Genomic DNA, 16,058 nt, shown 5'->3' with positions numbered 1-16,058 from the left:
AGTATGGGCTTCTCCATCATGTGTTACTTGCCAACTAATTTCAACCATCGACTAGGCAAAGCTAAAGACCACCAACAGGTCAGAAATGCAATTAAGTACAGGCCATCATGTAGCTGTCAAATGGCAATGATATTTGTTATGCTCACATGGCTGAAGTGGCAACAAGAAACAAAGAATCTGTATCTCTAATCCAATTTTCTGATGTGTCCAAACACTACAATTTACCATTTTCTAATTAAGAATGAGAATGTCCCTAATACTTTTCTGCTGAATGCCTCCCTCAGAAGATTAAACACCAACTCCTCAAAAGTCTGTCATTGTTCCCTGCAGGCTGAGAATCTGCAGCAAATTTTAAGTCTCTATGTAGCCAAACAATTATTTTGTTTGAACATCAAACAAAGAAAAAAAATCCTTGGCAGAAAATCTTTTTTTTCCGCCAAGTCTCCTCCACATCTCCACCCCAAAATATAGTGGTCTGCAGTCAGACCTGGACAGAAGACAAGCTCAGATGCTTCATGACCCTTTAACATATACACCATTAGAAAGAGCTATTAGTTTTCAAAGTAGTGGAAAGCATTAGTTTCCATACATGCAAAGCACCAAAATACTGAATATACAGATGTCAGTGCTCAATACACCGACCCACCCCACTGTAGTTTCCCCTGCTTTGTGAAGCAAGCGTAGGTTTTACCACTACCAGTGGTATTTCTACTGAAGCTTTGGAGATGTGATCCATGAAAACAAAAGTATTTCCCATCATTGCAGGAAAGGCGATTTAAAAAAAAAAGCCAACTATTATCACTCTCAAAATTACAATTTTACTTCTTAAAAAATAAAGACCTCTCTGAGAAGTAAATGACGTGAGCTTAGCATTATTTTCACTTCTTTGGAGTCTCCTGTCCCAACTCATGCATAGCATCAGCAATCAGGAGTAATGTGAATAATGTATCTACGCAGACACATGCTGTCAAAACCCTTCACATATAGGTGTTGGTTTTTTTTTTTTCTTACTTTTATAAAGATATATTTACATTATTTGCACATGAATTACATATTACCAATTCAGGATGGCAAAGGTTTGATATTACTGGAATTTTATGACAGTTTGAATCTCTGCCAAAGCAACACTCTCCTGCACTGTCTGTGTCACAAACACAATTGTTTCAGCACTATGAAACATGGAACTGACATCAGGAAACAACAGCCACCACCACGAGCGTATTTCCCTCCCACACTCTCTGCTTGCTGCCTGAGCCAAGATAGTGATCTGTTGAAAATGTATTTTTTGAAATAAAACATAGTTAAACCCATCTGCTTAGCAAACACGTATGCATAGCTGGCATCTGAAGGAACAAAAGTTTGACGTTGGTCCAATATATATATTTTTACTTACCCTGCTTCTGTCATATTCCTTCCTTGAAGCTGCAAATAGCTGGGCATTGGATATGGCAATCCCACAGAATGGGAGATACATCTGCATCACCTAGTATTAAAAGAAACTCCCAGTCATTAAAAGCAACTGCAATTAGACACTCATGTTACTAGCAAAGAGACCTAAACTTATGTGACATGTCCCAGAAGGGTCTCGGCTCACTTGCTCTTCAGCAGAACACTAAACACAAAACAAAATCGTCAAGGGCAAGGCACATAAAATAGGTGGAACAGAGATCGAATGGGTAGGTGTATTGGTTTTGGCTGGGATAGAGTTAATTTTCTTCATAGTAGCTAGTAAGGGGCTATGTTTTGGATTTGTGCTGGAAACAGTGTTGATAACACAGGGATGTTTTTGTTACTGCTGAGCAGTGCTTACACAGAGCCAAGGCCTTTTCTGCTTCTCACCCCACCCCACCAGCGAGGAGGCTGGGGGTGAACAAGAAGTTGGGAGGGGACCCAGCTGGGACAGCTGACCCCAACTGACCCAAGGGATATTCCAGACTGTATGACATCATGCTCAGCAGTATAAAGCTGGGGGAAGAAGAGTCCTCTGTAACTTGTTTGGAAAACTGCAGATTCTCAGGTTTATAAAATGGCTGCTGAACACTACATTAAATTACTGTAGACACTACAGCTTCCCTAGAAAAGTATTCTTTACTTTTCTGGACTGCATTTTTATTCTAAGCTCAAGAAGCAAGCTTGAGTCACGTTCCTGCTGATTTCTAGAGGATGTAGATTTTGGAGAATATCAGCACAGTACAACACAGCACATTGATCCAAAGCTATTAGAAAGCTGATTGTGTTCTCAATGAAGAAAAAAGAAGAAAAAAAAGGAGGTTAAAGAAAATGCTTGAGAAACTGGGCCCTAATGCATCACTATACATTAAGAAAGACTGGACAAGAGGGACTGGAAAATATTTTGAGGTGCGCAAGACTGCTTTAGGCTGGCTATGAGTTTAGGCATCTGTTAGGCTGGCTGTGTGAAATGAATAAACTAGGCTAGTCAAATACATGAATACCTGTAGGACTGGCACTTTCACAAGAATGACAATGGATCAAAGTTCAGCGTTTTTAAGCTACATATTGATAACAAGTCCATAATGTGCTGCCACTGGTGAGTGGTTCCCAAGCTTAGGTCTGAGACATTAACTAAATTTTATAGGTGCTGAATAGCCTTAACATTGCAAAGCCAGTGAGAGTTGGGGCAATCGGTTGTTTACAGAGCCAAAAGAATGCTGTAGAAGCTAAGCTTTCTCCTCCCTGGTCTGTCGACTGGGAGATCCACTGTAAGCAATCCTTTCTGTGACAAGTTTTGGCATCAAGAAAGCGGCATTTGTCTTTGAAATTCCATTTAATTGGAAAATTACTGCTAACCCAGGGAAGCAGACTATTGAGACTTTTTGAGGAAAAAACCCCAAGAATTTCAAGCATCCAGAAGAACTGAAACAGCAGCAACTGCTGTTCTACTTTATCTTCCTTAAACACTCCATTGGCTACATGGCTACTTAGCCTGAGTAATGAGTTTTCGAAAAGGATCTTCAGATCCTCTGAAAGTTGTACCTTCGCAGCTGCCATTCTGTCAGAATAACTGCAGATTTTAAGGATACACACAAATACACCTATAGTACTAATTTGCAAATGCTTTACTCTTGTCCTTTTCTCATCATGGTTGCCTCTAAAGGAAAATGACATACTTTAGACTCTACAAACATTCATCTTTTCAGAGAGGCAGCAATTAAACTAGCCAACTATCACAACAGATCTGCAGAAAGGAGTACACAAAATGAAAAATAAAGTAAGGCTGTAACAAACCACTAAGAGGGACTAAATTTTTATGGTAAGAACTCAGAGAATTTTGCATATTTCAGTTTAGATTTTATTTCCAAAATAAAACAACCCCCCTATCTATATTTTCTTGTAATAATACTAAATACCACAGCCACGTAAGAGATGCAGAGCAGAAAACCTTTGACCTGAGAAAAATCTGACCGTTAGTGCACCAATTATGAATATCATAGTGAGAATGGATGCATTTTTACTTAATAAAAATAAATACTACTATTTATTGCTCCCACAATGGAACCTCTATTCCCAAAGGTAATGTGACCCTGTGGCAATGGAAAGCATACAAGAAGTTTATGAACCTTCAGCCATCACAAAAACAGCTAGCAAAGATGTCTTTTTTAGAAAGAAGAAAACATGATTTTGCAATATTGAAAAACACTGCTCTCTGGAACTCAGCTTACAAGGCACTGACTCTATATAGAAATTAACATCCATGTAACACTGGTTTATGAAATGTCAAGAGTCTGGAGAGCTGCTTACATCATTCTTTTCACCACTCATACTAACTGTGTAAGGTGCAGTGCAACTAAGAAAGAGACACCAAGCTGTTGAAGATAATCAGTAGAAGAAATTAAAAAATGTCCACAGCTATGAATTAAAAAAAACCAAACAAACCAACCATCAGGTAGAGAGGAACCACCCCGTGATAACAGATAAATCAATTATCCCTGTTTACCTAAGAACAACAGACAAAACAAAAGCCTACTGTCGTTCCTCTTCTGTACTTTCTGAATGGGAAGGGTGACTACTGCCTAAACTGCTTTTGGCAAATTGTAATACGGTACCAGATAAACAAAGAATAAAGACATCTCTAATCGTAACTGAATTTTAAATAAGATTTTTTTAACCAAAATTGCAGAATAGAGTAGAAAGCAGTTATCACATTCTGATTTCAAGTTATGCATTTAAATCTGCAGTACTCAAGGCTGCTTTACAAGCACCTCCACCGTGTTGACACTCCATATAAATATGGAGTAACATAATATTCAACTCTTATCTGAGCCACATACTGTAAGGATCTGGTATTGTTATGCCAGATTCACCTCAGGCTTTTTCCCTCCAACAAGAATGCAAAGAGCTGAGAAAACGGCACATACCACCATAAGCTGGACATACCCTTTTTTCCTCCTTTTAAGTGATGGGTATATAATTACTAATCCTCTGGTGCTCCAAGGTAAAAACATATTGCATCACTGAACCATAAGGTACTGTAATTCTATTTCAATTCCTGCTAATTTCTACTATTTCTCCTTAAATAGAAGGATATAAGTTACAATGAGCATAAAGCACAGTCCATATTTTACTATCTTAATTCTCCAGCATGTATATGCTTCAGTAATATAATATTGACTTTTGGTAACAGCAAATAAATTGGGCAGAAGACTAAATTGTATTGTAAGGACAGAGTATTGAAAGGTTGGTCACAGACACACTGTTAAGCAGCACAACAGTTAAATGACATAGTTATTTTAATTTGCCTTGGTGAGAAAAGATCTCAAGAAGGAGCTGTTTTCTTTTTCCCTGTTCTTCCCACAGCAGTGAACAGGCCAGGACAGCTTGCCTCTACCAGCCAATGTCCGTACAGGTTTTACCAAATAATTTTATTACACAGTGAAGCCAGCCTGATGCTGGAACTTGCAAAGCAACCACTGACACCTGGCCCAAAGGTTGAGTATACAACATGTTTCCATCACACCAATGCACAAAAATTGGTGTGAAACTCATGGAAGAACACCTAACACACCCTTCTGAAAGACATAAAATAATTTCCCTTTGCTATACTGAAGGCCATTTAAAAAAATTTTTTTGAAGCAAAATGGAGTATATCTGAAAGAAAATTTCCTTCCATGTCCATTTTGAACTAATGACAGGGAAAGAGCCTGCAAGATTTATTAAACAAAGCAATTTCCTAAGAAAGCAAATAGAATATAAAACCATCAAAAATACAGCTTTAACAGATATACCTCATTAGTTTATTTTGGCAAATAAGATTAGTTGTTACGATTCATCATGGTACTTTGTGGCACATTAACAAACAAATCAGTAAATATATAATAGTATATTTTATAAAAATGATGTTCAGTCTGAATAATAAGTTAATCTAATGAACCTGCTGATATGTTGGAAGAGAGTACTATTTTTTTTTGTGTGAACTATAAGGCATTCAGATATAATAACTGTAGGTTAACAAAATTATATTTTGAATTACTTGAGCATTCAGGCTCCAGGTAACCTGACCTAGTTTCTCATACCTAACCCTCCAACAAGTACGGCATCCTTGGGTAGCAACTACACTCACCTCACAAATTCACAACAGTATACAAAAGCTAAAAAGCTGTGCTCATTTACAAACTGTTCAATATTTTATCAGGGCAAGAAACCTTCTATGAAAAGAAGATGAAGTAATGGGCACCAGTTCAATATCTCATCTTCTTCAGTTCTAAATTCTATTATTTTGTTATGTTTTTTTTTAATGTTAGGAGTATTAAAACACAACTACCAAGGGATAAATAGGATAAGTACTAGAAGCTTTAATATTCAGTTATGCAACCACTTACATTTTCAGCTAGGTCCTGAAGATGATGTATCTTTTTTGCAAAACTACACCAGTAAGATCAAATGACTGCCCTGACAATAGTTCATTTTTCCTTCCCACAGAAGTATATGTTCCCATTGCTTTATTATCTCCACACATCTTCAAACTTGTATGCCCAAACGTAGACCTTTAAATCCACAATGAGATCTGAAGCAGTAGTTTGATATGGAAGCACAAAGCATTCCCAAATTCTGCAATGTTAACTGCTAGGACAAGAAAGCTGCAGACTGTGCTTGTTTCATTGTGGTTTGTTGTTGTTATTGTTTTCTTTTTTTTTTTTTTATAGTACCAATTGTGGAATCCAGATGAAGAAGACCAGTTCTCCCTCAGAATTTCAGAGGATGGTCTTCCATATGGTTTCCTCTTCATAATCACAATTTTATAGGCCAAAAGTTCCATAACTGGTTGCATAGTTGTCTGGGTACATCAGCATTTGGACATCTATGCTACAGCATCACCATGTCTTGAGATGTGATACAAATTTTCCTTTCATCTGGCTTTTCATAGATGCTGAGACATAGTCAGAATAAATAAGTTAGTAAGATGCTTATCAGTGTTCCTCTGAACTGCTAAAAATAAGTTAAGGGTTTCTCTCATGATCTGGGCTTGGGTTTCACAATAACTTCACACATGACAAATTTTTTTTTACCATCAGATACAGGCAGGAGGAAGCTTCTGGCCAAGCTCTTTCTGACAACGCCTGTCCTCAAGAGATACCACCTTTCCCTTCATCACACAGCCTGGGGACAATGGTCCTTACAGAACCTGCAAACTCTTCCCTTGCTACCCCAGAAAAGCCCCTGCTGGCTCCTACTTTAGAAGTTCAAAAGGAAGCTGTTTTCTAGAATTGGGTGTCTCATGGGAAATAAGTTTTGAAATTTTCTCTTCACAAGAAGGTGGTATAAAATCCTTCAGTTTCCTAGCCTCAGTGCTGTTTTACCCTCACAAACAGCACAAACTCTACATCAACCACAAAACAGTACAAAATACTACTTTTCTTACCCTATTTAGGAATATAGGTGTTCATTGCTGCAGATGTCAACGTATTTTGCTTTTTTTTGTTTAATGACAGCTAATGACATAGACAATGGAGCTGCATGCATGCAGACCTGCAATGCAGAAAATTATTAGCTAATCATGAAAAACAGTCAGTGCTGCAATGGCAGCACACTGCAGAGGTAAAATGCTAGCTTCACGCTTGCTGGCTGGAAAGCAGCCCTGAGTTCAGCTTCGGCTAAATGCAATGACATTTACCCTGCCTCCCCCGCATGTGGTTTCACCCGCACTAAGCATCCTCAGAGAGCACCTGCTACCATAACTATCTGATGGATATAGTCTAACTCACAGCTTCTGATATACTCCAAGCATCCCCCTGCCTGTGGTCACAAAAGAAAACAATTTTGATGTCTGATGGAAGAAAGAAGCCTCCCAGTAAGGCTTGCATACCCAATCTGGCACAAACTCCAGGTTAAGCTCTCAGCAAATGCTTGACGGGTTCAACTGTTTTCTTTAGCGGCCACAGGAGCCAATTCTCTTTACACAGCTTGCTTGGTAAGCCTGTGGGGGAAGGGCTTCCTAGAAAGAGAAAAAAAGTCCTTTTAAAGCAAATGTTTTTCTTATAAATGTTTTGTGGACATACTTAAAACCAAGTCAGGGAAGCCAGCTGCCCTTTGAAACACTTCCTAAAGTGTTAAAAACAGGTTCAGACAATGAAGTATTCTACTGAATTCTGAAAATGATAAACCAAAATCAATTGCAAAATGGTTAAGCACAAACATTCATCCAAACTCCATTACCTTCTGCCAGCTGTGCAGTGCCTGACTATCCACGCCTCTGATAAAATCTGATTGTCACCCAGGTTTGCAGTTCTAAGAAATATTTTCCAAAAATACTTTTCCACCACAAGCATGGACAGAACAATTGCTTGGTGGAGACAACCCGTGAATTATGGCATAGAAATAGGGCACATAGCTCCCACTTATACCAGTGAACCTGCAGAGGCTCCTGGGCCAATTTTCTATTGCCTGTGATGACTTTTTTTTTCTTTTTTTCAGTTTCCATTTGCATATGGTTATTACTTATGCAGTACCATAAAAATGCCCTAATGCTTGCAAACATATGGCAGCATCTCTGTCCTATAAAGCTCACTATCTATGGAAGCTTTTGGTGCTGTAAACAGCCTGAAAAGGACCACAGGCACATTTCTTCAGCACTGACAATGTGCTTGCTTGCCTCATATAATTACTGGCACACATTCAAATTAGGTAACTGCGTCACTAGACAGATTACAACACACATCTCCTGTAGGAGCAGAGTTATTACAGTTTTAAAACCTGAATCCTATGTAGGTCACTGTTCTCACAAGCCATGGCACTGGGAGACTATCACATGCAGGACCAAGGGGCAGGAAAGGGCAGGAGTGCTGCTTAAATGGGTTCAGCCTCAGCCTCTGACCTTTTTCTGGGCCCCCATTACTGCCCTCCAGTTGCTACAGCACAAACACCATCTTCTCTTTTTTCTGCTGCACACCTAAGATCTTTAAACTGGGAAACAAGTGAACACACTGAATTTGATTTACAATAATACACTTGTAAAGCTGTTTATACAGTCAAAACTATACACATCTACTAATCCTATTTCATTTTTCTGGCAGATATTTAGAGGTTTCTTGCCCCAGTCACTTTACAGCTAAACATTATTCATATCTGCCACCACAAGCAGGAGGTGAAGCTCAAAAAAAATCCAAACAAGCCACAATGAATTATTCTGTCATACACACAAAAACATTGGCAGTGGCTATTAAACCTGTTTTTAGCAATATTCTGTAAGACGTATTTAAACATTGTAACATTACATTGAATTTAGCACTCAGTATAAAGTGGGAAGGACAATAAATTGTACTGTAAATTCCCAGAGGGCACTTCATTTTAAATGCTATTGCTCCAAATAAATCTGAAATATGAAAACATTTCTGCTAAAGACTAGGAAGCCAAAAATAATTTAAATGTATGTAAAATGGCTACTATTCTAGGATCCAGTCTTCTGATCTCACACATGCAAAAATCCAGCTATTTTCACTGGAAATTTCTCCTTATTTTACACACAACTGAATCGGTGAAGCCCAGTAATAAGCCCTGTCCTAGCAAACACTTCAAACTGCTACTCAGTTATTCAACATGTGATACTTTTTCCAGCACGAAAAGCAGGGACAAGAGGAGGAGAAAAGTTACACAAAGAACAATAGTGGTCCTATTAAAACAAGAAGTGTATGAACTGAGGAAGAGTAGGTGTAGCAAAGACAAAAAAGTGGTGACACAAGGAGCATCACCATGCTGGTGTAAGCCCCTGGAAGCCCAATGCCAATGCATTCAGCACTTAGTCCTGGGGGTTCAGCAAATACATATCAAGCTTAAAAGCAAGGAAAAGTCACCTTGCAGGCAGTCCAAGTGAGGGTTGCAAAGTTAAAAGAACATGATTAAACCAGTAAACTGACATGCTTCTGGTGTTATAAGCAAGTTGAAAGCCATGGAGACTCCGCTGCAGGGGCTACTGAGGGCTCTCAAATCTGGATGGTGGAGATACGCACCATGTATGTGTGACCACCTGCAGTTGGAACGCCGTTAAATCAATCTGACAATTACAGATGACATTTCTTTATCAAGTCTAGTGTTTTCATCCATTGTTTTTGAAAGTAGGCAGAGCACCATCCTTTGTAGCAAAGTCTTACAGAGAAGTGCTAGGCAGCTTTTATTTGTTCATCTGAAATAACATGAATGAGCAGCATCATGAAAGGTCATGAATGTCCTCAAAACCACAACTCCTACCCACCAATTAACTTTCACTCCTTCAAAGGCTGAATGTCAGTCATCTTTGACACATCCAAATTACATCATCACCTTAAAAGTCAAGCTGAAATGGTTCACAGAGGACGTTTTACCTGTGTAATGTTTTCCAGAGAGACCAAGAGGGGCTGTTACTGCCTGGCTGCTCTTTCCTGTTTGAAGATGAGCCACTAAGAGGCCAGTCCCCAGGCACGGGAGCCCACAGCTGTTGTGTAAGGCAGGCAGTTCTGCAGTGCCTTAAATCTCAGTATATCAAAGCACTTTGGCAGACCATGAGCGAAGTTTTACAGCAGCAATATCATGCCATTTTTTTTTTTCTAGAGACAGCGAAACTGAGCCGAAAAGATTAACCGATTTATCTGAGGGGAGGAAGAAGGTCATGAAGAAAGATTTTGTCAAAATTTTGGAAAAGCTGCTGGTTCCCACTATACCTGAATCAGTGAACCCAGCCTGCCCTAAGACACTGTTATAAAAGCTTTACAAACATCACTGCATGAGACGGGAGGATCTTGGTATTGGCACTGCAGAGCGAGAGCAGCGAAGACTGATACAATCAATGCTAAAAAGAGAGTTACAGTTCAGAACTTTAACTTGGAATAGGAAAATTAATAAGTATCACTTCAAAGTTGATTTTTCCTACAACACAACTGTAGACTTTGGTTTTACCATTTCAAATTGCACCATGTGTCTGATCTCTGGCAGATACTACCCATAATAAGTGACCATGCTAATTGAATGGTATTGAAACCAAGAATAAATTCCATATGCATCCATACATTGAGAACATCATCTTCAAGTCACAATTCTACTTACAACTCAGTTACCAACTCCCAATTCTTGTCAATGATGAGAACTAGATTTATTTATGCACTTCTTGCTGCAGTCTTTAAGTTTTACAGTACACACACTGAAAACTTTCTACTAATTCTTGGCTTAGCCATAACTGAATTAACATGTCTTCTTTCACTTTTTGTACAAATTAAATTTTGTTGTTAGAGCTAGAGTGCAGGCACGGAATCAGAACCACAGACTGGTTGAGGTTGGCGGGGACCTCTGGAGGTCATCTGGTCCAACCCCCTGCCCAAGCAGGACCACCTAGAGCCAGTTGCTCAGGACTATGTCTAGACAGCTCTTGAATATCCCCAAGCATGAAGACTTCACAACCTCTCTAGACAAACTGTGCCAGTGCTCAGTCACTCTCACAGTAAAAAAGAGTTTCCTTATGCTCAGAGTTTCCTGTGTTTAAGTTTATGCCCATTGCCTCTCATCCTGTCACTGGGCACCACTGAAAAGAGCCTGGCTACATTCTCTTTGCAACCTCCCATCACCTATCCTCCCATCGCCTTTCCTCATAGGAGAGATGCTCCAGTCCCTTAGTCATCTTTGTGTAAACTTTGTTGGATTCTTTCCAGTATGTCCACATCTCTCTTGTACTGGGAAGCCCAGAACTGGACATGTTGCTATGAGCCATGAGTGAAACTTAATCCTGCTGTTGCATAAATACTGCATGCAGTTTAACCAAAAAAGAATTTAGCTCATCTATAGATAACAGTCTGCACTGAGATCACAGTGATATTACTAAGTTTCTATTCAGGTTCTTCTCGCCTATACTTCAAAAGGTGTTTCATGATTTTTGAAGAAGAAATTACTTGAACAGTAACCTTTTTTCATATTGGACTTTTTTTAACAGAAAGGTAATGTTTCTGGAAGAGCTTACTGCAGAGGCCTGATCATTTGTCATGCTGAGCACCTCTTTCAGTGAGGTGGGCATTCTTTCCTGACTAAAGCCAATGCAGGTAAAAATCCTTCCTTCTAACTGAAACCCCAACTGGAATACAAAAGCCGAATCTAACACATACACCAACTAGATTTCCCCCGTTAAATTGTGTTTGGTATGAATAAATTTAGTCCCCCTGACTGCTCACTGTTTGCAGCATTAGTCCAAAGGGGATGGAAAGGGTTGTTTCTGTTCAACTAGAAAAAAATGCAAAGCAAGTTTTCTTATGCAAGTGAAATCCAGAATTTGGGTGACAGCTTAAAAGAAAGACAGGGACTCAGGACAACAGCTGTATTCCCTTACATTACTGCCTGTCAAGCAAAGCATTTCTAGTGTTTCTTAGGCTACAGAAACTTTAGCCCCAAATGGAAAAAGTCCTCAAAGGACAACATATGGCATAAGTTACCCTTCCTTTCACCACATTATTTTATGTCTCGTTTCCAACCGGGATGCACCTGTACCTTGACCCTTCTTTCCATAATACATAGAAGCATTGCAAGGCAACATAATCACATCATATTTTTGAGATACATTCTTATGTTATTTAGTTAGTTTCTCCTCAACATTGGGAAATTTGCCAGCGGTGATCTATATTTGCCTGTTTTGAGTTTATGTATATTTAGTGACTAATAGTCATTGTTACTGAATGTCATGGCACTTTATGCTGGTGACACTTGTCTACTCTTCATACATTTCTCCTGAGAAAGCTGTTCTTATTCTCCTTTCCACTTTTTAAGATGAAAAATAATTGTAAGGAATACAGTGTATTCTCAGTGTATCATTTTTACCCATATATTTTTTCTTAGAAACACAATGTTTCTGCAAAAGTGCAGAATCTTACCCTAACAGAATTGACTGTACAATTGGACACACTTGACAATACTTTTATTTGAATGTGATTATACCAATTAGGTAATCTGAATTAGTTTCTATTATAGCATTTTCAGACCTGATTAAAAGCAATTCTAACACTTAAAACATGTATTGTAATTTCTACCTATCGCATTGTGTTAATGTTTCACATGAGGAAGTAGGGGAATAAACCCTACAAACCTTTGCCTTTAAGAAAACAGCTCACAAACCCTCATGTTGAACTCATATATGAAAAATGGCAGTGTATAGTAATAATATAATCTTTAGAACAGTTTCCATGCAAAGTGACAAGGAATTTGCTGGAGGGAAACTTAACTATAATTCTAGACAGTATCATTCTTAGTGGTCTCAGGTTAGTATCTACTAAATTAGGGACAGATAAAAACCAATGTAATACCAAGGCAATAGAATAATTTCTTAAACCACAAGAACAAAAATGCTAATTCTTATTAGTTTCAAATGACAGGAGCTATTGAAAGACCATCACAAAGAAAAATTCCTTAACTGTTTTCTTAACGAAACTTTTTACAGGAAAGCACGTTGAACAATTATATTACCTCCCCTCTTCTTCATTACAAGCACAGTTTAAAGGAACAACAGCAGAAAGTAGCTGAGCCAAATATTGCTCTCATCTTCATCACTGTGAGCCTGCAGTAATACCTCTGAAATCTTAATTTGGATTTACATGGTTGTAATTTACAGAATTTTGTCATCTTTAAAAATGTGGAAAGGTGGTTGATGCCTCAAGGACATTTTCATCAGCTCTGGCTCTATCAATTTCACAGAAGGCAGACTGACATTAAAGTTTATTTTACCCTTTCCAGGCAGATGCCAGACAGAAGAAGCTGAGCATAAATATTTACAGATTCCTGTGGAACCATGTAATTTGTAATACAGCTTATTTTGACGTTCCCTGCTTTCTCTATATCTCTGTTCTATGTCTACCAGGATGTCCAAATCTCACATTTTACTGTTTAATCCACGCACAAGAACATGCCAATAGAAACAGGAAAGCAAGTGACCATCTCTGCACAGAACTTCAGAACTTTGAATCCTAGCCATAATTTCCATCACAGCAAATAAGAAAAATATATTGTATTTTTTGGTAAGACCTAAAGCTGCAATTTTAGAGAAAGTGATCTAAACTTGTGCTTCAATTTTCTATCTTTACTTCACTGCAAAAATAGGAAAAGAACACATGGGTAAAAAAAGATTGTCCAGCAAATAGTAAAATGTGCAACTTATGAAGATAAACAATTATTCAATCTGCAATATTGAAAATATACCAGTTCCAGAATGCAAATGTGGTTTTATATGAAAAAGAATCCACTTCTGTCTTTAATTCAATTGACTTGTATTCAATTGTTTTGCCCAGAATCTTCACTAGACATCAGTAAGAAAGAATCAGAGTATGATTGAGAGCCATGAGCTTCAGGACTCAGGTATTCCCTTACAGCTTAAGTTAAGCCTTGGAAGGATAAACTTTGCCAGATCAGTTAGAACTCAGTCAGGCATATTCCTGAACTATTTTTTTCTTTCCTTTTTTTTTCTTTCCCTGGAATTCTGTCCCAAACCAGCACCTTATCATAAGTTCTATTTTGGTATTTGTTGATCTCTTCCTTACAGCCTTCATTAACTCTGCAATCAGGGAGGTCAATATCATTAATTCAGCTCAAGAAATGTTAAAAATACAATCAAGCAATAATTTGGATATTTCCACAATTCCTTAGAATTTACAAGTACATTTCTAAAACAATGATTTACAGAATGCAGCTTTGACACAGATTTTTTGTGTGTGTATGTGGGGGATGTTAATCTATTCAGTTGAAATTGTGGTAATTTAATCAGACAGCAAATGAGTGTCTTCCAAAACTGCCTTTTGAGCATGACTGATGGACAGAGCACCAGGAGAAGCTCTGCATTCCATATTACTGCACTTCTGAGTTTTAAGACTGGGTGGGCTACAGCAGCCCGACTTGAAAAATTTGATTTTTTCTGTACTGCAGGCTTCAAGGGGCTGATGAAAGTGTGTGGGCTGGTTTGGATGTGAGCCATGCTTTTTCCACACATCATTGTGTCTCCTGCACTAATGACTCACACCTGCACATGCTGCTATTTGATTTCTAGGCAAAGTTATTTATAAACTGGAACTGCAGGGCCAAATCCTGGTGGTATAACTATACAGATCATTATTTACCTAAAGCCCTTGTCTGTGAAGCATAGACAATTTGGGGACACTGAATTCACTCTCCTTTCAGGTGTCATGAAAACTGGATGCAGCTTCTCCCTGATAAAACCCATGTTGCATTTTTATCTTGCAGGCTGTTATGGATCTGATGTGGTAAAGCACCACTTTTCACCTGACTCTGAGATAAACACAATCACAGACCTACAAGGTTCCCTGGACACAGAAAAACATCCTATCTTCTCTCACAGCAGGTACATGAATTATTTGTCATACAGGCTGTTTATACCTGGAGACTTGCATGTTGCAGGTCACTGCAGACAAAAAAAATATTTTATTCAAGCAAAAATACTGTTGCCCCAAGCTTATGATAACAGTCTTGCCTCAAGTGTCTCACTCACTGGTCCAGAGAAGTATTCAAACCTTCACATTACAGTCTCTGCTTTCAGACACTCTTCCCCAGTGCCAAATCTTTTGCTAGTTAAGATTGCAGAAGCATCAGCATTTGGTAGGAATTACATATCTTTTTCTCCTTCCTCTGCAACTGGCCATGAAGTGTGTTTACTACAGCTTCAGATGAAGCCATTTGTCTTCCTTTCTTTGGGGTAATTTGATGAAGGGCACAGAAAAAACAGTTCAGAACAACTGCTTAAATGACCTCTCTGTGAGAACAGCATTATGAACCATACAATGAGTTACAACCTCAGAGAGATAAAACTGATCTGCCGCAGTGTAAATTTTGAAAGATGTTAATCTTGCACCTAGTAAGCATGCAGCATCCTGCCCCTTAATGCTGAAAATCATACACTGTTTTGAATCTTGGATTAAAGTGATTGTATATCTAAACAAAGCTCTGTTTAAATGGAAAAAACCCCAAGCCTTTATATAGAAAATCAGGTATATAAGCAAGCTTGTAAGTTATTTATACAGACATGCATTTTGCTTCCAGCAACACAAGGTTCCTCCAAACATATACTTATGTATACTTCATTGTCTGCCTCAGAAGAAAAACAATAAGGTATTAATATTAATACGGCTGTTGAACTGCAGACTGGAGGGCATTTGATTTCAGGTAGCTGAGTTGTGTTCAGAAATCAATATGTTACTGTCTTCTTTGGTACAAATTTACTGATGTTAAGGGCTTACTTCTGCCTACATTATTTAACAGTTCAATCTAGGGCCAAATTATTCTAAACGTTTACAGAGCACCCAGCAAAACAAGGCTTCACTTCCAGCTGCAACCTTTACATAGTATCGTAGTTCATTCAGCCGTACCTTGATTCTGCAGGACCAAGGAGTAAAATACTTCACAAACTGAGTAAGGATATCGCATCTTTAAGCTACAGAAATAATAGGAAAACAGTCTGTCCTGTCATCGTACAGGCTATTCTCCCCTCATAGATATTTTATTTAAAAATGCAGGAAAAGAACAGTGTTCTTTGATTTGATTAGGGTTTGAGTAGGCTTGCTCTTTAATAATTTTGTACTGCAAAAGTTGTCATTAAA

At 38.4% G+C, this 16,058-nt stretch overlaps 1 protein-coding gene across 1 annotated transcript in view; it reads right to left on the bottom strand.

The window, feature by feature from the left end:
* PDE11A (phosphodiesterase 11A) overlaps positions 1 to 16,058 on the bottom strand; it is a 140,970-nt gene that overhangs the window by 78,224 nt on the left and 46,688 nt on the right. The window contains exon 3 of the mRNA XM_075029295.1: positions 1,394 to 1,483. Within this exon, the coding sequence (XP_074885396.1) occupies positions 1,394 to 1,483 (90 nt within the window). The remainder of the gene's footprint in view (positions 1 to 1,393; positions 1,484 to 16,058) is intronic.

Source organism: Buteo buteo, chromosome 5 (assembly GCF_964188355.1).
Source record: "Buteo buteo chromosome 5, bButBut1.hap1.1, whole genome shotgun sequence".
In the NCBI taxonomy this organism is placed as follows: Eukaryota; Metazoa; Chordata; class Aves; order Accipitriformes; family Accipitridae; genus Buteo; species Buteo buteo.
Note: the sequence above shows the minus strand (reverse complement) of the source record. Positions and strands in the feature narration are given on the sequence as shown.